General features: G+C 37.7%; 2 protein-coding genes across 3 annotated transcripts in view; one reads left to right on the top strand and one right to left on the bottom strand.

The window, feature by feature from the left end:
- Positions 1–7757, top strand: part of LOC119776389 (leucine-rich repeat and fibronectin type-III domain-containing protein 4) — a 47476-nt gene extending 39719 nt beyond the window's left edge. Inside the window, exon 8 of the mRNA XM_038274779.1 lies at positions 4661–7757. Within this exon, the coding sequence (XP_038130707.1) occupies positions 4661–5960 (1300 nt within the window). The 3' untranslated portion in view covers positions 5961–7757. The remainder of the gene's footprint in view (positions 1–4660) is intronic.
- Positions 1–22077, bottom strand: part of pcxb (pyruvate carboxylase b) — a 383732-nt gene that overhangs the window by 159455 nt on the left and 202200 nt on the right. The gene's annotated exons all lie outside the window — the stretch shown is intronic.

Here is a 22077-nt window from a genome sequence, read left to right as displayed (position 1 = left end):
GACAAAAATGAAGCAAAAAGACTGACGTTTGGATAGATTAAGGAAAACAAAGGATCTCTGAAGGCTAAATTAAGGAAGACAGCCAATGAAACATTTAATAGTTCCACAAATACAGACCCTGGAAGAGAGGAAAGGGTAAACTGACAGAGGAAGTGACATGAAGGAAAGGAAACGGGAGCAGTATAGATGTCAGGCAGACGAGGAGATAATTGCCTTGTTGTTCCTTCTTGAGTTGATCTCTCTCCCCTCTCCTCTGTGGCCCAATCCTGTCAGGTGTTAGACCACTAGACTCTGCTCCAATGGTGAAAATAATAATTGAGTAGAAAGATGAGCCAAAACTGACCCATTATTTTCCTTTACTATAACTCGCTTACCCTCCTGGATTTAGATAACAGCTCATTCTAGAGTCACTATAAACAACAGAATCAGTTTTTCCATGTGCATGCTTATTTTTGGCTACATTTAACCAAACAGCAATTTAAAGCACAGCATCTGCACTTTCTTGGAGGTTAAGAGCCAGAGAACAATAAAGGCTGCAAATGAAGCTACAAACATAAAAAAAAAACATTCAAATAAATTGTTGAATTTGATTTCCAACCAGCAGCTCATCACAAAAGGCGACATTATCACGAAGAGCACTCAGATTTTAGATGAGTATCATTTTGTTTGACTAGTACGTGTATGAACATAACGCTGTTGCAGAAAAACAAATCGGTAGCAAACAGGGGTGCCTTTTGTGTATTTTTCAATGAATATCCTTACATTTAGTGTTGCCAGTCAACATGCAAAAAAAAATAATCAAGAGGTGATTCACAACATCAAAAATAAAGGAAAAAGGGTTGGTGTGGAGAAGTAAAATATGGTGACGATAAAGGATTAACAGAAGAAAAGGTGAAAAGATAAAGAGATAAGGGAGGAGTGGAGAGACTTGGAGGAAATGATACCGAAGAGTCGAGGGAAAACTGAGCCTAAATGACCTTGGATGCTGAATCACTACATGGCTGCTGCTGAGGCTAATAGAGATATACCACAGTGACTAAAATGAAGAGAAGCTTGCAGGTCAGGGAGAGCCCAGTGAGCTTTTAAAACCAGCAGAAACGCAGTCTGTCTAGATTGTAAAGAAAGATTTGGGGGAAAGATAAAGGAGATAGATACATATATAAATACTATATATAGTATTTACAGCACAAATGCCCTTTGGATTAATAGGTGACAATAATGGCAATGACAAATAACAGTACATTGCCACTTCTCATGCTGATAGTCATCTCAAGCATTTTTAAACCGATTAATTATTGTTCTGACTGGATCAATGGGAAGAGTTAGCTTTTGAGGGGAAAGACCTATGACCATGGGGAGCCATGTAAAAAAAAAAAAAAAAAAAAAATTATCCAGTTAATACAACAGGATTTTAGATGCATAAAAAAGTGACGCTTGTGGCTGTTTTCCATTGATCAATTTCAATACAACACTCTACAGACCACAAAATATTTTATACAACCTTAAAGTATAAGAGACCATTTTCTTGTCAATCAGCCTTCCTGCTGTCTGCTGAAAATACTGAACTCGTGTTTTATTGAAAAATACCTGTAAGCAGTCTTTGCTGAAAGTTGGAGATAAACAAAGATAATGTTGCTTTCCCTTCAGTTTGGCTGGATTCTAACTAAAAGCCCTTTCAAAGAATATGTAGCATCCTTTTTTTTTGGTCAATGTTATATCCTGTGAAGAGAAAAATCAGAATCAGTCAAAGCCAAAATTGGCAGTTCACAACTGGAAGATAACCAAACCTATTTGTAAGTAAAGACTAAAATGGCGCCACTTTACGCTAAAAGCCTGTCAGTGATGAGAAAAAAAGTTTTGTGACTTGGTTACAGCCACAAAGATTCTGGATACATTTCTACAGTAGGTTTTCTCCTAAGAGCCCTCAGTTCTGACCCTTGTATACTCCATGCTGGAAAACTGATTGAGCACCAACCCTGAACAACTGGGCTTTACAGGAGAAACTATCCTATAGAGCATCTGATTGCCCCAGAGTCTGGGTTTTTCCAAGCATGACACATTAGACAATACATCCATGGCTTGAAAAATTCAAATAACGCATCCGACTGCATGTTCCACTTCTGATGCTAATATTAGTAACTCCTCTGATGCTTTACGCTTCCTAGAATAATTGGTGTCGATCATTCCACAGAGCTGCCAAACAAATTAAAGAACAAAAGGTCTTAGTGCACGGACAGAGTTGAGGGAACTAATTAATGGAAATGGAACAAGCTCCACTTTTACCAGTCCTGTTTTGACAAACTCGTCATGTCATTTATTGTTTGAAAACAAATATCTTTTCTAATGAACAGTGTTGATTTTACGGTTGGTTTTAAATACCTGCTCTGATCCAAAAGAATGAATTGTCAGGTAAATTTTAAGTGATAAAAATCTGATCTTTTGGGTAATTTGTAGACTTAAAGCTCTTGTGTAGAGGGACTGAAACCATATAGCTGGACCTAATAATGAGCTTTTAGTTCTTCCTTTTTTTTTCTTAAGTTTTTTTTAAAGTACAAATTAAAAGTTTTACTGTAAATTTACAGCAGATACTTCTATAGGAGGTTTTTCTTTTAATTTAGACCACAGGTCTCGAAAGTCATATCCACAAGGAGCAGCATAACTGAGGTAATTCAGTTTGCTTCAGATGGTTTTTGCCCAGAGACATCTAAAGTTTTTGACCCTTGTCTAAGAGAAGGGGAGAGACTTTCCCTACTGGGCAATGGCTTATGAACCAACTTGTAAAATAAAATTTTTCTCAGTTTTTCTTTCCCCCCCCCCCCATCATTCAGTCTCATCTGAATTCGGGTAAAGATCATTTCACAGCTAGTATAATAAATCAACTCTTTTCTTTGGAAAACAAACCTTTCGATGGGAGGTCTACCTTTGTGATGGTTTCCACTGGCTTTTTAGATTTTAAGCCTTAGGATAGATCAATATTGGCTCCATAGCTTAAAATCCAAGCATCTGCCCTGCAGCATGCCTGAAAGTAGGAGCCTCTGATTTCCCAGCCACACTGCATTATTAAACATCTAATCCCATCATCCCATCAACACTAACATAAATATGTATGAGAAGCGTCAATCAGACTGGTTTCATTTGTAAAACCTGATTACATGACTGTAATTACACCCCATTTAAAAGCAGAGGAAATCTGCTGCCGTCCTCCGTCTTTATTTTGAATGCATTTTAAACAGAATAAGGCTGGGGCATTAAAGGAGAAGCTCCCTGTGTGGCTGAGTCATCCTAGATGGCATTTACTGAACAAAGTAAAGTCTGAGGACACACTAAATGGTTAGAAATGCAATAATTTAAATAAGATATGTGGATGGAGAAAACCAAGAAAAAGAGAAAACAGCAGAGGAGAAAAACTATTTTTCCCTACACAAGAGGGCTAAAGCTGCAGAGGACAAACATCATCTGGCACCAACACTTGAGGTGGGCTACAGTCTCCCACACATTCAACAAAAACCCCAAATATATTTCACCTGTTTGCTTTTTAAAATACAAAAACCAAGCAAAATGCAAATTATGTAAACTCTGCTCTCCATCCATTCAGTTCACCTCTCCTACACTTGTTAACTTCAGCACTTAAAATCAGCACAGGGTCAAAACACTTCTTTCTCTAAAGCCCACCATAAACATGTACTCATGCAGACAAAAATCATCAAAAATCATAGTTTACTTTCTTTGTGGATGTTACTGTTATTAACAGAAAGTTTCTAATTTTAAATGCAGAGAGGGGAAAAATGGTGGTACACATCTCTACTCTATTAGCACTAGTTACAATACCATTAAAGAAGGTTACCATTCATTTGGTATGGACATCAAAAACAAAGTTACATTTCAGATCAATTTAGTGGTTTATAATTTAACTTTATTGATCTCACATTTTTTGCAGAGGTATTTAACATCTGCACCCACCGACCAACCCTATGTGGGGCACTCTGGGAGCAGTGTGGGGTTAAGGGTCTTGCTTAGAGAGCCAGAGTGGCAGTCTGTGGGAGTGGGACTTTAACTCAGAACCTCAGAATTCCAAGCTGTATGCACTAACCACTAGGCACACTCCCCCTGAACACTCCCCTTGTACAGTCATGGATCTGACTGTAAAATGTGAACCTGCTTTGTGTACATCAATCCTGTGTAGTTTTTTTTTCTAGGCTAATTTTTCTTTATACTATATTAAACTTGCATTTACTTGCATTTAACATATTACCTTAGAAACATGGTCTCTATTATTAATGCTTAAATATCTAAATTAAAACAAACAAAAAAACTACCTGGACAGCGCAGCTCAAAGATTTGCCTTAATATTTAAGATTCTGATTAAAAAGGATTGCCAACTGCTATAGAAGCCACCTACCCTTCAAATTAGTTTTTTTAAATTACCCTCATGCATTTGCCACAAAAGATTAATTTCCTGTTTTCTGCTTAAAAACTCCACCCGTTCTTTAAAGACATTAACTCTGTTCCTTCAATATCCAGATTTTTTCCAACCTTTTGCGCAGTAACGACAGCATGAATAATTGGGTCACAGTACAAGTTAGTCAATGTATTTTATATTCTAACTCTCATCTCTGCTCATACTAAAAGTATAACCTTTCTTTCTGAACTCTCTCCCTAGAATCATCCCATCAACTAGCGACCGCTTCCTGCTGAAGAACCTGGTTTCTGGGGTGGATTACAACCTGTGTGTGCTGGCCATTTTTGACGACACAATCACCTCGTTGGCTGCAACGAAAGTACTTGGATGCACCTCGTTTTCTACCAAGGATGTGTACCCGGCGTGCCGCTCACTCCAAGCCCACTTCCTGGGTGGGACGCTCACCATCCTGGTTGGAGGCGTCGTTGTGGTGACCCTACTCGTGTTTACAGTGGCGCTCATGGTCCGGCATCGGGTTTGCAACCATGATGACCACGCATTCTGTCACAACGGCAACACTGAGGCTGGAGTTGTGGCCTGCTGCCAGGGCGGGGGGGTTGGATGTGGAGATAAAGGGGGAAATGGGGGTGGATGTTTTCAATCCAATGGCTCTGGAGACGTGATGATGGTGGTCCTACCCAATGGTCTGCCGTCTAAGAGAGATGGCGAGGCAGAGAAAGAAAAGGAAAAGGAGAAAGAAGGAGCTGATTCTGCCTCCCCCTTGCCTCCAAAACTGCCCCCGAAGCCCCGGCCAAAGCCGAGAGTCAATCTGGAGCAGTTTCTGTCGGCTGGAGGGGTGGTTTCCACCACTACAGGGGCAGGAAGTGAGATGGCGCTGGTGGTGAGACAGAGGAAGGTGCTGCAGCAAAATTTAGAGAGTGACAGAACTCCCCTCTACTACTCCCCCTCTCCTTCATCCACACTGCCCCGGCAGTCTCGTTCCAGGGACCGCCCCAATCCCCGTCTGGAGAGAGAACTGACAAATCGGGCCAGCTTCTCTCTGGCTGCCCCCCTGAGAGACTCTGAGTTGTTGGACTGGAGAATCACACCCAGAGGCAGGGACAAATGGAACTCCTCACAGGCTTATCAGAGCCCCCTGTCCCCTCTTAGCCCCGCCGGCGGGACTGTTGGCAAGCGCCGACACTCTCTTGACATGGGCTCCTCTGTTGCCTTAGCAACCGATGCAGCGGCAACTGTTGCCAGACGCTATGGCGCTGTGAGCTGTGCCAAGAGGCTGAGCGTGATCTGGACCAGACGCAGTCAGTCCCTGCACGGGATGCTGGTGCAGTGCGCCTCCACGACGAGCACCACCTCATCTACAACCAGCGACGAGGGCGAGAGTGGAGGGGGCTTTGGGGGTCCCGATTTTAAACGGGGATACATCCACGCTTATAACACCACTAACTCAAACTCAAACAGTGGAACAAATGGAGGGAAATCAAAAGAGAGGAGCAAGGAGAAGGGGAAGGGTGGTGACGACCTGGAAGAAAGTGTGGTATAGTCCGGTTACAGCAGAACAGGAATGAGGCAAAGATGGATAAAGATTTCCAAATAGGATGGTGATTCAGGAGGGTGATTAGAGGTGAAATTATGGGAGCAGAAAATAAGGTATAAGAGCAGGCAGGTGGGATCAAAATGAGGGAGAGGAGTCCAACTGAGTCACAGCCAATTTAATTGCCCAGCAAGAAGTCCAGGAAATTACATAGAAGATGGGAAGGACAAGTTTTAATTAAATACTTTTAAAAAAATTGAAGGGAGTTCATCAAAACTCTACAAAAAAGGGGACAAAAGTGTATTTGTAGTAAAAAAAAAAAAAGAAATCAAATCATAAATAGGATCAGATAAAGGTTTGATTGAGCCAGATAGTGTGAAAAGCGACAGCTTCACCAACCACCAAGTTCTCCAGAGTCCATACACCCACCCACCAACTCCACAAGCCACATGTGGATTAAACTGGATTCAAAACAATACGACTGCTGGGGATACCATAGAAAACCTTTTTGACCCCAAAACATCTGGAGCGTATCCTGCCGTTTTGGCTTTCACTTCTTACACTGACCAGCTTTCTGAGATGCCTTTTCCACCACAAAAAGAAAGAAAGAAAAAGAGAAAGCAATGAATTTGAATGATGCGTCCTCCACTCATGTACGGGTCAGAATTCTTGGCTGGCTGCCCCTGTGGATTATGGGAGTATAAATACAGAGCTCCGTGCAATGGACATGATCAATAGATATGAGGGTGGGAAAAAAAGGCGGAGGGAGCAGTTAAAAGAAAAATATTGGGATCACAATCAAGTCAATATGGATTACAAAATGGAAGAGATGAGGGCATGATGGAACATGTGAGTGCCCATTTCTGAAAGACAAGAACATGCTGTATGTCGGATAATGGAAACAGAGGAATGATGGTAATGGGTGCATAAGTGTGGGTGCAGTGATGAAACAGACTGGATGTGTATTTGTAGACAGGGTCAATCCAGGAACACACCATCAGTTTGTAAAAAGAGAAAAAAATCGTTTAGTGCTTTCTGGGCATGCTGTGGAAAGCAGGCATTTGCACAATTATAAGAGGGTCTATCCAAACTGAAGTGCAACATTCAAAGTTCAAATGGCTACTTTCAGCACTGTAGCATCGTCAGAGCACAAACCCATGGGGGAAAAAAAAAATCATTTTAAAACTCATTTTGTGTGACTTAAAGACTTATTTGTGCCACACGGGGTCAAAGGTTGAAACTAAACTGATGAATGTCAGAGGCAGAAAAATATTTACAGAATCACCAACGTTCACTCCAAGACTCACTCTACAGACTCAAATGCTTTCAAAAACAAAAAAAAATTAAAAATACATATATATATATATGGTATATATATATATATAAAAATGTTCATTGTTGCACCATGTGTTTCTGTTATTCTGAGGAATGATGTTAGGAGCAGAATTACAAGTGTCATTTTTTTTTGGTTCCTTTATAAAATGACAAATGATTAAGCTCAAAAAGGACGAGAAGCACACTAAAAAACACAGGTAAAAGCGTACATCCCAGTACTTTGACTCAAACAAATGCCTATAAAACAGAGCCAATTAGATTTATAATGTTTGCTTTCAATCTTTTTTTGTCATTTCATTTTGCCAAAGTCAATATTGTTCTCTGAACTTGATATAAATAAAAATTACATGTATGGAAAAAAGAAAAGCTGACTCATTAACACAAAGTAAGTTCTGTGGTGTGTTTGTGTGACGGTAGATATCTACTTTTATATAAAATGTTGACTGTAATATAAAACTGTATATAATGGTACATCTGGCTGTGTGGTTTTGTTAGCTCATATTTAGCCAACTGAAATTACCACCATTCTGAAGTGCTGCAGGTGATTAAGGTTGCTCTTAACTGGTCAGACATAAATAAAACAGAGAACAAGCCTCTTCCTGAGCCAAATATCTAATCTTTCCACTTTTTAAATAATCATAGTATTATAATAGTTTATTATTCAGAAATGCCATTTTAAAACCGTATCTTTTCATATTCTTGCAATGTTAAGACTGTTTATGAAGTTAAAGACCATATTACTAAATTAAGATGTAAAAAGCAAATCTGACCGCAGCTTTGTGCATTTTATTTCCCCACAACATATCAGGCAATCATAAAAAAGCAGGGAAAATATAGCGGTTTAAGGGTTTTGAGTGCTTTTTTGCCAAATGCAACACTTGCTAAAAAGGTCACTGAATTTGGAATGTCTTAAAGATGGTGCTCTCTATAGACCTCCACATTGCAAACAATGTACATCAAAACAAGTCACTTTTCTTAGAGAAAAAAAAAAGGGGAATTTGTTCTTGAATTGAGGAGGCAATTGAGACACTTTGCCAGTGGAATAAGACAATTTACATTTAAAGGAAAAAAACAATTGCATTGTCTTATTTTAAATTCTAATTATCTAATTTTAAGAGTAAAAATACTAATTCCATTGGCAAATGTTATTTAACTACTCAAATTAAGGGGAAATGCATGCATTTAAAAACATTTCTCCTTATTTTTAATTCATTTTTGCAGCGCAATGTTTGATGAAAGTGGTTTTAACTCTGTCCAAGATACGATCAAAACTCTGGATCAGTTTCTTGCTTGGATTAAAAAATATATTTTTCTATTTTGACTGCACAATGGGCAATGATAATTACAGAAAGCACAGACCCTTTTTGTGAGAAATGAAAGTTCTGCCTTAAGAGGATTAAAAGTAAAAAAGATTTTAAAAGCGGTGCTCACATTTCTATTTCTTTGACCCTGCCCATCTTCCATCAAAAGCAGCTCTTTCCTTTGGGCAAAGCAAATAATTGCAGCTGAAATAACACAAGAGCTCAAGTGAGTGATTAGAGATGGTGAGAAAAAGTAGTAAGTGGGGATAATCAAGCACTTGTAAAGTATTTCTGCCCATATACAATCAGTTTGGATTTTTTTATTACCTGCTTGATTTATAAACACATTTGAAAACAATACCTAGTGTTATCAACAGAGTGAGAAACAATGTCAGTAGATTCAGCTGTAAATAGTAGCTTTGAACACAATGTTGTAGCCATTTCTAAGAGGATTTTTAACAGCATTTCAATTACATGTAGAACCCAAGGTGCCTTTTAGCTGCTTTTGAATGATGCAAACTAAAAGACCAGATGTTGAGCAAGCACTTGAAATGGTTTAGCACTTCTATAGTTAGGTATAAGAACCTCCAAAAGTGGTGCACTTTATTTAGACGATACATCGGAAGCTAAAATAAGAGCATCATCACAAACACTGCAGTTCAATTTGGTAGAAATTTTGCAAAATATATAAAGACACTTTCTTTTTTAAAGGACATGTGAGCAAGAGTAATTTCTCAGACAATGAGGGATGTTTTCCAACACAGGAGGGAAATGTGGAAACTGTTGAACTTATATTTTAAAAAAGCATTCAAGACTAATAAGACAACAGCAATTAAGATGTTTAAAGGAAGCGAACAGATTGAAGGAAGGAGATGAAGGAGTTAAAATGTTAGAGGAACAAATGTAGAAACAAACGCTCCAAAAAACAGAACTAATGATGTTCAAAATATGAGCTGAACTGAAACATCAGCAGTAAAAGCTGTCAGAGATTCTGGTGCTTTGTCATTTCAAAACACATCTGCTGATTCTGGAAAACATAACACATTTGTTATGAATTCCTTTCACTGCTACACGCAGCTAAATATAACTCTGATTTAGGAAGAAAGCAGGGTATGGTGTTGCAGAACTCTGCAACTGAGCACAGCCAATTTAACTTTAAAACATTTAATTCTGTATGACAATACCAGCAAATAGGAGAAAACAAAGTAATTATCTAATCTATTTAGACATCAACTTTGTTAGGAAGAATAGCTGAGGCTGACTGACATCTAGCGGGCTTGGAGACACCCTAGACACCTTAGGACCAGAAATTAAATTCAAACTATCCCCCAGCTGGATGTTGACCCCATGATGATTCCATAAGGCTACTTACTGTAAGCATTGAATTAACTCTAAAGCCTTTAATTCAAAGACAAAAACTATTTCCGATTAGTGGCACCTCAATTTAAAGTTCAAAATCTATAACACTAATATATGTCACTAATATAGACACAGCAATAGAGGGTTCAGAAAATGAACAGAATAAGGACTGTGGGATTTTAGGAAACCTGTAACTGCAATCCTATTGCTGAATATTGCAACAAAACAAACAAAAAAAGCTTTTTAATATCCTTACATTCATAACAATATGAGGAAATTCATTTGGTTCATTTACATCTAGTGTGGACCTATCAAGCAATAAATGTCCATGGACCAAATGTATTATTGGGATAAAGAATCTGAATGCATGCAACAGAAAATATATTATCCTACTAAAGTTCTTAGTGATTTAATCTTTTAAAAGGGTTTTTTCAATGTTAAACAATGACAAATTTTCTTGACAAGTAATGTTTGCATGATAATTTAGAAACTACAGATGCAGAGCTGCAAAAGTAGATGCTAAATTTTGTTAGCGGATATTGTTTAGCCAGTTTCCCCTCAACACTAATATTGTGTGCATCTTGTTCGTCAGTGTTCTGAATGCTTCCATTAGATGATTTAGAAGGAAGTTTTACAACCACTCTTTACATCATAAACTAAAACAGCAAACGGAAAAACTCAGGCTGACATTTTACATATTTTCCTTTTACACACCTGCAGGGTATGATTTCATGACCATTTATAATATTCATTGAGGAAGACGCTGTTTTAGCATCCCCTTTCCAAAAGGGCAGGTCATAATGGTCAGATTTTTCTCTTCTGTAGGTAATTTTGCAGCCACTTCGACCTTGGGATAATATTAGGATATAGTCTTGCTTTAAAACAGCAATAAATGGGAATCTCCAAACAACACTGATTAAATATCCCCTAAAGCACACCATTATTTATAAAATCTCTAATGAACAAGAAAAACAAATTAAAAGGATTATTTTCTCTTAATCTGTTCTAACTAAATATCTCATAACAGCTTAAAGTATAGTTACACCTATTTAGTATTTTGGATGCAACCCCAACTAATTGTACATTATCAGAATTTACGGTTCCAACTCCCAGTTATAACCTGTTAAATGCAGACAATCATTTCCTCATCTGTCCATTTGTCCACCCGTAGCTACTGTCTAATTCTGTTCTATGTCTGATAAAGGCTTGACTTGTCAATACAGAGTACATATAATAAGAGAGACCCAATATAAGATTGACAGCGATAGAACTGAAACCTGGAAGATCTCAGAAAAATCTCAATATAGACAAAGAAGATAGGAAATTGAAATGGAGTCATCGTGTTTATCTTTAATCTCAGTGGCTGCACACTGGGCACCATTTTGGCCACACAAGCGCTCTTATGATCAGACTCCGATCACCAAGGAGTCAGATGTGACAGATAAGAATTTGTGTGTGTTTGAGTAGTGGAGGGTAATGTGTGAAATATTTCCAATTACCCTTGAGCTTTAGAGCCATGGCACCACCCGGGTAGTAGACAGCTCTCTAAATGTGAGACCATCAGCAGTGACAGGGGAAATAAAGGAGAAAGGAGAGGTCCACAACGTGTGTGAGAGTGTGTGCATATGAGTGTGAGTGTGTGTCCTGACATCAGGTTAGAGGGCAATTTGATTTGAAACTCATAAATGGCCCTATTAAAGGCAAGTCTGAGTGTGTGTCCCAGCCACCTTTGAGAGGTAGTGCGTGTGCTCTTGTCTGCATGTGTATCAGTGGCCTTCTTGTGTGCGATGGACCCAGAACACAGAGCTCAGCCGCCTCCCTCCCATTGCCTTCCTTCAGGCAAAACCCTGGCCTAATTTAGGTAATTAAAAAAACTGCTGAGTAATGTACAAATACTAAAACAGCTCTGACCACATGTGTGTAACTGTATTGTGAGATAACCCTGTGTGTGTGTTTGTGTCTGTGTGCATTTTTTAAGTCTGCCTGCAGCCAAATTCTCAGACATGCAGTTATGATCAAGGTACGATATATTTCTCCACAGTATGCAGAGCAGCTGCTGAATAAACACATTGATTGTGTAGGGGTGGATTTAACTCAATGCAGATTGCTTTCCCTCTATAGAGGTGAAAAGGGTTATTGTTTTTCAGTTAACAGTTTAAATGTTAATGTATCAAGGGTCATGGTACAAAAGCCCTCTACCACACAAGGTCTAAATTCTTCAACTGTTCTTTATAGCATAATGGATATTGCAGCACAAATCACTAATGTACAGATTTTAAAATCTGATATTACCTACAAATCAAACGACAAAAATTTTTATGAGTTTCCCAATGAGATTTTGAAGCATTTTCATCCAAATCCAAGAAGCTCAAGATGCTTAAGCCAGAATGACTATCCATGAATGGCAACATGGTTCAAACTTTAGATAATCACTGTACATTTTGGGCAAGAATTTTAAAAGTTGGTGTCATATGATTAGTCAAAACAGAGTCACTCAACTAGAGTAATGAAAATACCCTTTCTTGGCAACCCTTCTTACAACCTATATTTGTCAATTTTTTCTACATTAGAAATAACTTTTTGGGCTAAAAACTCTAGTAAAGACTGTAGTATAAACTTGTTAATTCTTCTCATATGACAGTGGTTGGAAACCCACTTATAACCAGATCAGTAGCAACAACGGTTACTAGCTCATTTCTGATGCCTTTTTACTATTGCATTATGTCAGATACTGAATGCAAACAAATTATTTTTAAATGGTTACATGTTGAGCAGATAAGCACTACAGTTTGCAGCACCTGGCTGCCAACACCTTTAAATTCATATAGAGGTTTCTCCACCAACAGCTTCTTGAGTTCACGTCATCTCTATGGCATCTACAGTATGTTAATTGGTACATATTACTTTAGAAAAGCAGAAGAATGCCAACTATAATTTTCTTTTAGACAAAGCTGTATGATTTAATGTGGGTTTACTTTTTCTACAACCTTGTCTGTACACATCTTAATACAAATAAGCAACTGCTTCACCATGAAAACCTTGAAAGTTAATAGTGATCCATACAAAACTGTTTTCCCACAGAATCACAATTTAGACATTAATCATATTTATGCATTTTTATTTGCATTTATTTATATGCATTTCATATTTATAAATTGCTTCATAACTAAAGCTGATATGCATGAAGTCCTAAAATGATAAATATAGACCATCAGGAGATGGGAGTTTGATGGCCACAGTGTTAACATTACCTTAAATTCAACTGTCGAGGCTGTGAAAGGATGCTAATGCACTGATTTAGAGTATTCACAAACCATCACCTGTGTATATGAGAGCTGTGGAATAGAGGGCACAAGTGGTTTTTACATTAATCATAAATTATATGCTGTGAACATTACCGAAACGAACCTGCCATGGTTTATTTTTTTCTTACTTTAATATTCAAACCAACCAACTCTGACAAAGACTACTCCAAGTTTAGAGGACAGACTGTGAGAAACAACAGGGGCAAATAGAACAAGTTTCCCAATAAAAGTGGACTTGTGTTGAATTTTGATAAATATCAGTAGCACCGGCTTGAAACGGGGCAGCGCACTCTGCTGCTTCGACATTCATTACAGCAAAGCAATCTGGGTAATTTGACTATGACATGCAAGAGCACCTTTAAAGGAACCAGTGAGCTGAAATGAAAGAGACAGACGGCGGGCGAGACAAGCGGGAAAGACAAAAGGAGGGGGAGAAAAAATAAAAAATCTTTGTCTAAACCATAAAGGTGCTCAAAGGATATAAGACTGAGCTTCCTGCAAGGCGTTACCTTCATGCATCACTTGCTTCTTCTCTGCACTCTAATTTCGCCTTCTAATTTTCTCTCCTTCCCCTTCAACGTCTTCAGATTCAGGCTTTTATTCAATGAATCTGTTCCTCATCTCTGCTACTTTCTGACCTGCGTGCTCTTACTCCATTTTGCTTTAATCTTTTGTTTTGACGCATCTCTTTAAATGTGATTTTGCTCTCGAACCGAAAGGAAAATATTTGAGGCACCCCCTCACTTTTTTCCGTTCGTAGTCCAACTGTTCAATTTTTAATCAATCTTTTAGTGTCACCCATTTAAATTGCAGCACTATTTCAGAGCTGCACCGCTTCCTCAAACTTTTATGTAAACTCATTTCAAAAACTATCAAATATTAGTCAAGCCTGCATTCACTTGAACAGAAGCAATCATTTTTCCATCCATCTTTCACTTATTCTCAGATTTATTAAAATATCAATTTAATTTCCCTTAAAAGTTCATGAGGAACACAACTAGAGACAGGGGTGACCATCAGCATACAGCATTAAGATATGTTCATGAAATAGATGCAGACATTCAAAATATCGACGTTAATCTACCGATTCCTGTTGATTTGCAGTAATTATTCAACAAACCTCCCAATTAATATCTGAAATCCTCTGAGGTATCCTCCAGTCTACCTCAGGAAGCAGCTGCGTTTCCACTATAAGTGTGCGCTAGATGTTGATATTCTGCTCATTTTGAGAATATCTGCTCTTTAAATATCAAATGTAATAAAACAGCATATGTTTGTTCACAAAATAATTTTAAACATGGCAGTGAAGAACGTAAACGTGATGTATCCGTAATTCAGCCACAGCTCTAGGGGGCGACATCATCCTCCAACTATTTCCAGTCTTTTTCATATAAGGCAGTAAGGTAAAGTGTTATATCAAGTGATTTGATTTAAAAACATTTTTCCTTAGCAGTTTTGTGAAAGGATGTATTTAGAACCGAAAGACAAACTCAAAGTGTTAAAAAATTTATCAAAGAAGAGGATTTTTTAAACGAATCCATTTTAATTAAAATGTAATGCTTAACTGAATCTCAGCTTAAAGCATAAAGACCATGGCAAAGGTTAGTGATGCGCTGAATCAATCCACCAATAACTGAAATAAGCAGATTGTGTCTGAATTGGCACATCAAATGCTGGAAAATAAGCTTTTATTCTGTTGGTGAAACAAAGGTACATTTCATTATAAACAGGCATGTAGAATTTTAGTGTAATTTATCTGCAGTTAAAATACAAACAATTTGGGATACAATCTGTTTTGAGGCATTACTAATTGCTTCAATATCTGTTGGATTCAAGAGGAACTTTGAGTAATACTTAAAACTCATCAGCAGGTAAGGCTTCTAGAAAGTGATGGAGTCTCTACTTGAATCAAATCGTCCTGTTCAAAGCACTAAATGAATTGAGCTCAAAGCATGGCGACCTGGCCTGAACCCATGGGCAGAATAGATTTTGGACTTACATCAAATATCCTCTCCTTTACTGACCAAAATATATATCCACATCTCTCCATCTCTATACATCTCTCTGAATATGTCTCTACTGTATATCTATATAGCTATATACATCCATCTGAGTGCAGTGCATCAGTTTGGCCCATTTTTTCCATGACTCCAAGGTAACACATAATCTGGATACATCATTCCTTTCCTCTAGGTCCAAAAGCACTGAATAAGTACATTATCCTTCACTGAGGGGAAGAGTTTGGCTACAATCGAGCCAGCTCAGATGGTTTACTGCTAAATTTATTGGCTTTTTAGACCCTAAGCACCTTCCTCTCTAGAAAGCACCTTTTAGTGAAAAATGTAACGGCTTTAGGCTTACTGTCCCTACAGTGGGGACAGGAAAGGAAGAGCTTGTGCTGATGCTTACCATCAGTATACAGGAATGTTCTGAGTGCTTCTTTTCAGTAAACTAAGGGGCTGTTTGTATTGCAAGTCTAAGCAGGACATAAATGTTGGATGGGAAACAAGAAGCTGTTCTTACACAATAAAATTACGTGTAGCTGTATAAATCATGTTAAAACATGCACATGAAATTCATAAACTAGCTAAACTACAGTGGAAATGTGTTAAACGATAATTAAAACATCTACAGTAATGCTGGCAGTACTCATTGCCATTTAATCTGCACCATTTATCCTTTATAATCTGATTTCCTGAGGTGCTCGGTGACTCTAACAAAACTATAAGGGGATTTGTCTTATAGGAAGCAGAGGAGCATATATATATATATATATATATATATATATATATATATATATATATATATATATATATATATATATATATATATATATATATATATTTAAAAAAAAACTCTGATCAAAGTTGGTGGATGGGACTGTAGTAACTTTCTGGCTAATTCATCAAACATTAATCATATTGAGTGAACTCTTAATTATTGCTGACAAAGATTCCATTTAGTTTCCATTAAGCATTTTGACATGATAAAAAAGTTAAACACTGAAATCTGAAATTAGTAAAGTTTCTTATTTATACATTCAGCAGACACCTGCCTAAATCTGAGAGTCTAGCATGAGCCTGGAAGAAAGTTTCTTACAAAACTAATAAAAAAAAAAACTTATTTATATCCAATTCATGTAAACCTGCAAATGAAAAGTACGGCAAGCTATAGTTCAGCAGTTTTGCTAAATCCATTAAATATTTATGTTTAAATCTAGAATATTCAATGCAAACATTTTGTGCTGCCAATGCAAAATGCAGGAAACACTCAAAGCACGAACTTGTTAGTTTTTAAAAACTAAAACATGGCCCTGGTGGTGTGATTTCTTTCTACCCTTTCCAATCAGAAAAATCCCTGAAAGTGATCCAAACCTGAAATGCTGGAAGTCTTATAAGTTATTCCTTAAACTTTCCACAGACTTTGGGATCAAGCGGTGTCAGAGCCACTAGATTCCATTATCTTTTTTATGCAGCCTGGTATTGTCTTACCGCCCGGAAGCTTCCTGCAGGCTGTGAGCAGGACCAGCAGAGGTGAGCACATCATGACCAACTTTTCTCTTCCACAGGTAATTACAGAACTACTATATGCAGTAAAGCCACCATTCAGCCAAGTGACATTTAAATAAAAACTATTATCTAACAAAGTATTTCAAAAAGGAACACAGGCCTCTTTTTGAAGTAGTCCACATTGTGGCCCCTTGCAGAGAGGAAAGTCAGAGTTTGTATTAAGTTTTCTGTGGTCAAACAAGCTCAAAACTGTTGATCAAATAATGCATATACACCGAATGTTGAATTATTGGGGGGGTAGACAGACAAAAAGGCAGGAGTTGTTCAAATTCCTACACCACAGATTTATGCAATTGGAAGATGAGCTTGGTAATGGGTGCAGCTGTGCTTTTGGGATAAAATTAGAAAAAAAATCTATATATAAACCAAATTATTGCTCCTTTAATCCTGTAAATATTAATGCAACGTTTGTAATTGTGGAAGAAGGAAATCCCAAAAAGACTGCAGGGGAGGAAAAAAAAAAAAAAAAAACACACTCAAGCCCTCAGCTACAGCCTAGTCTTTAACATTTAGTCATGTTTGACACAAAAACAGAGTTATACTCAAGACTACAGCACCTTAACTCCTCAAATAAGACCCCCCCATCTTTAATAGCACAGCTTGCAGATCATAAGTCTGAGATTTACAGCATTCAAGTGCATCCGGTCAGATCAGAGGGCTGAGTGTTTTCCACTACATACAGCTAAGATCCAACAGCAATGTTTGTTGTTTAACTTGGCAGAATCAACAGAAGCTCAGTCTGTAAAATGTGAATTTTATCTACATCCAATGAAGCTGGCTTTAAAATGTTTCCAATAGAAACCATTTTTGATGGGAATCAACCTCAGTAGCAATGTTTAAATAGACCAAAAACTAGAAAAACTAGAAGTCTGAAGGAACTATTTATATGGACATGAGGAATTGGAATAAAAACAGCATATTAGACTAAGAAATGTCATTTAAATGCCGACCAGAATGTCCTGCGGCTCAAAGTGGAAACCTTCATGATGTGAGCTAAAGTCAGCTTATCTTATGCAGAAAAACTATCCTGTTAAGTGTTTACATGCATGCCGATTGGAATTGAAATTTAATTCTGATCCAGCCTTAACCATTCAATATTCCAACTGACATGTTTATATGACATTTTATTCCAATCAGTCATTTATGAGGATTACTTAGGTCAGTGTAAAATTTGCTCATTTATCACATTCTGCTTAACAGCCCCATGATCCTCTCATGGCTCTGCCTTCAGTTCATATCAAGGCCATAAAACTATTTCTGATCCAGAGACTAAGCATATTGAAAAACTACCTTGCAAAAAAACAAAAAAAAAAAAAAAAAAAAACAGGCGTTTCCCCTTTTTGTGCTTCAGTCTCTCCAATGAATTTTCGTTATTAAACAGTTTAAATCCTCATTTTAAACTGACTGTAAAAATTCATAATTTTACACATCTAATTGAGAGACTTTAGCTCAGCAGCTCAAGCTTTATTTGTTTTTATGTCTTAAACTGTTTTAAATGCAGACCAGTTTTAACGTTGCAGCGCTGGAGCATGTTTACATGTCAGGAAGGAACAATTTCCAAGGAGGAAATGTTTAGTTACTTTTTATGCTAGGTTTCTGTTCATTTATAGAACAGAAATTAGGCAAAGTTTAACTTGCAGTTAATTTCCTCTATGAAGCAAGCAGTAGCTTAATGAATGGTGCATGCTTATGTTCATCTTACACCAAACTCATGTTCTATAGTTTGTATTCCTTTCCTTAATCTTTCTTCGTCACATATTTCCCCTAATTTAAGCACTATCACAGGTAAGGATGTTACATAATTAGCTTTTCCAGTTAAATTGCATCTCTGCTTCCTAAAACGGCCTCTTCCCTTAGCCTCGTTCCATTCCTCAGAGCTCTCCTCTGTCGCTAATGTGATTTAGCTCTTTTTCTGGTGCTCACCACAGGCCTGCCACTCATTACTTTCCTTAACATCCTAGCCACTGCCCCATCTAATCTCCATGTTTCTCCATAACCAGGAATGAAACATGAGCTTCCCTGCCCTCTTTTCATCATTATCAGCTCTTCTGCCTTTTTGTCCTCCATGTGGCAATGCTACCACTCCGCCCACTCCTCATCCCCGAAGGCTCCAGTTAAGACTCATGATCAGACAGAGGCAGCCAAATCTTGTATCTCTTCTCATCTGGAGATGATCCGGGGTTTCTTTAAGACACCAGCAGTGGGGTATCTGTGTGAGTCTCTATGAGGCAGAGACAGATTGAGAGGGAAGCGATGTGACAGGGTGTCTGCTTATTTTACAAAAGAAAAAGCATCAGTGGAGACCAAATACTGAGCAGGAAAGCTGGTGCAGAAGAGCATAAAATCCCTCTGATTATATTTGAACAATGAGCAAAAGTCTATAAAATATGTCAAGCAATATTTTTAAAAATTTTAAACATTAAATCATAAAATTGGAAAGCCTGGAATTGATAGCTAGAGCCTTAAAAGGCTTTCACATTTAACTTAAATATATTTCGGGTGGATAAAACCTGAAAGATAAAAATCAGCAAAGGAGAAATTATGGTTTTCAGACTTTATGAAAATCTGAGAAGCATGACACGCCCCTAAATTTGCAATGAATCCAGAAAGCATTGAGTGATGCACTCTCTCATTTAGTTATGTTGGGATTATATTACCGTAATTTTCGGACTATAAGCCGCAAATTTTTCCCCATTTTTTGACCTTGCAGCTTATATAACAATGCGGCTTATCTATGGACTTTTACAGCAAACGGCCACTAGGGTAATACAGTATCTCCGGAAGCAGACTCCATTGCGAGCGCAAGACAGTTTGTGTGACACCCTCATTGTGGAAAACAGACGTTGAAATGCATATGAAGCAGCTTTTAAGTTAAAGGCTGTCGATTTGGCAGTAAACTAAGGAAATAGAACCGCTGCACGTAACCTTGGAATCAACAAGTCATTGGTGAGACGTTGGAGACGACAGCAGGAAGAATTGTCTCAATTCAATTGTGTTGAAATGTTAATAGGAGCTTCCCCAAACAGTTGCCTCTTTCCCAACAATCCTCTCTGTGCACGAACCTATATGGTAATTAAACATAAAAAACCTGCGGCTTATAGTCCGGTGCGGCTTGTATGTGTACAACTCATGCAATTTAGCTTCTGCGGCCTATATTCAGGTGCGGCTTATAGTCCGAAAATTACGGTAACCTTTTCTTCATTATACTAGTCACATCATTTTGAAGATTAATGACACTTGGAATAGGGGTATGGGGATGTAAATACTTTCTGGTTGGACTGTATAAATATAAGCAAACATTTTAATGTTTTAACTCTGCAAACCTATGGAATAGAAGCACTGGACAGAATGAATATACAGTAGTTGGAGGTGTAGCAGTTTTATAGCCAAAGGGAATCATAGCGGAGCCATAATTGAGGCTAACTGCTTGGAAAGGAACCTTTGGCTGTGTGCAGACATCAAACCCATTCCCTATCTACCCATGCCTGCAAGAGAAATACTGCAGGATATCATGACTTTTAAAAATGTCTCTGCTTAATGGCCGGTGTATTTAATCAGACCTTGGTGCGTTGTCTGCTGAAACTCAGGTAAGAGCTGAAAGAACAGCAGCAGCTAAGGAGATGCCGAGGGAATGTGTTTGTTTTCGGTTTATAGAGTGAAGTGCTGCGTTTATGACCCATACAGGTGCAGGTTTATTACTCAGAATATGATGGATGACAGAGGAAACAGGTGGACAGCCTTCATGAGTTCAAATAAATTTTTCTGCATTATTCTTTTGCTTTAGGAAAACAGGTATAAGTGCAATAAAAACAAAATATAACCACCACTCTGCAGTTATTTTACTTTGCAAAGAGGTTTGTAGTCAAAGATTTTACTGCCTGCCAAAACAGGCTGTCAGGTCTCCAGATGTGAGCTGTATTTACAACATAGCTGCTTTTTGTCATGTGGTGCATTTTAATTCTTAGCCTAGTCTATAAGTGTTTAAATATAAAGAGCTGTCAAATATCAGCCAAAAGAGGAAAGTTGCTTCCATGTCTTATTGTTTATCAACCCCAAAGCAAAGATACAGCAGTAAATATCTCAGTGCCATGAAAACACAGGATTGACCTAAATGCAAAACAGTTTGTTTTTTTTGTGTGTGTGATTCTTCGTGCAGAAAACTTCTGCAGTTTCTCTTCAAGACATTAAAGGAAGGTGTAGTCTCTGAACGGCATTAAAAGAACATATTTGCCAGAACAAAATCTCTAAGAATTATCCAGACAGACGCAGGTACAAACCTGACGAGGAGGAAAGTGTTTGATGTTTATGCTTACTTGAAAACCAGCAACTTGAAATCTAAATAAAAACTAAACAAAAACAATCCTCCATGTCTGCTGCAGAAAATAAAGGTTATTCATCCAAACTCCAGAGAAATTAAAAACCGTTTGAGATGAAGCACTTTCTGCTGCAGAAAATGACAGGCCTGCTACAGTTTTTAAATAATAAATGAGTCATTTTACTGTGGTTCTCAGTGTTTGCTTGCATTAGTTTACGATCAGATGGCACCAATTCCATCCAATTTAAAGGGTAGATATCAGTTTACAACTAACTGGGTTATAGCTGGTAATCTGTGGTAGCATGAATTATTTGCTTGTCAATGAGATATGCAAAGTAGGATGGGAGAAACGGGGATCAGAATATTTTAATCACATTAAAGTTTGTAATGGTTTTTTGCTTTTAAAGTGTTAAATTTGGTATTTAGATTGAGTTTATGATCATCTAGGCTATAAAGAGGATTTTTCAAACAAAAAAAAAATATTGCAGAGTGGAAAAAAGTTGAAAAACCACATTTTCAAGGTAAAAAAAAATACTCCTTAACCAAGTAAAAGCGCAGAATAGAACCACCAATTTTCCATTGGCAGTACTGTAATTAATCACACAATGTTCAATCTACAGTGAACTGCAGGTTATTCAACACCTGAGGGGTGCTTCAACAAGTTCCACACACTCCTCGCATCAAAAACGCTGCAAAAAAACAATTTACGCCCACTAAGCTGTTGACCCTGTCGGTGGCTGCACTTTGAATTTGCTACTGCAGGCTTTCATTGTTAACCCTTCCTGAACATAATAGATCCTTCAACACACAAAAAAACTGCATATATGTGTACATGTATACTGGTGAAGATTCTCAGTCATCCAAGTCATATTCATTCCAAAAAAAAAGTAAAAAATAAAAATAATAACACTGGACTTTGTTTTCAAGTTTGAAGACTTTTCA

This window comes from Cyprinodon tularosa, unplaced genomic scaffold, assembly GCF_016077235.1.
Source record: "Cyprinodon tularosa strain WSP-4 unplaced genomic scaffold, ASM1607723v1 ctg93, whole genome shotgun sequence".
NCBI classification, from domain to species: domain Eukaryota; kingdom Metazoa; phylum Chordata; class Actinopteri; order Cyprinodontiformes; family Cyprinodontidae; genus Cyprinodon; species Cyprinodon tularosa.
The sequence above is the reverse complement of the archived record's forward strand: the minus strand, read 5'-3'. Positions and strand labels throughout refer to the sequence as shown.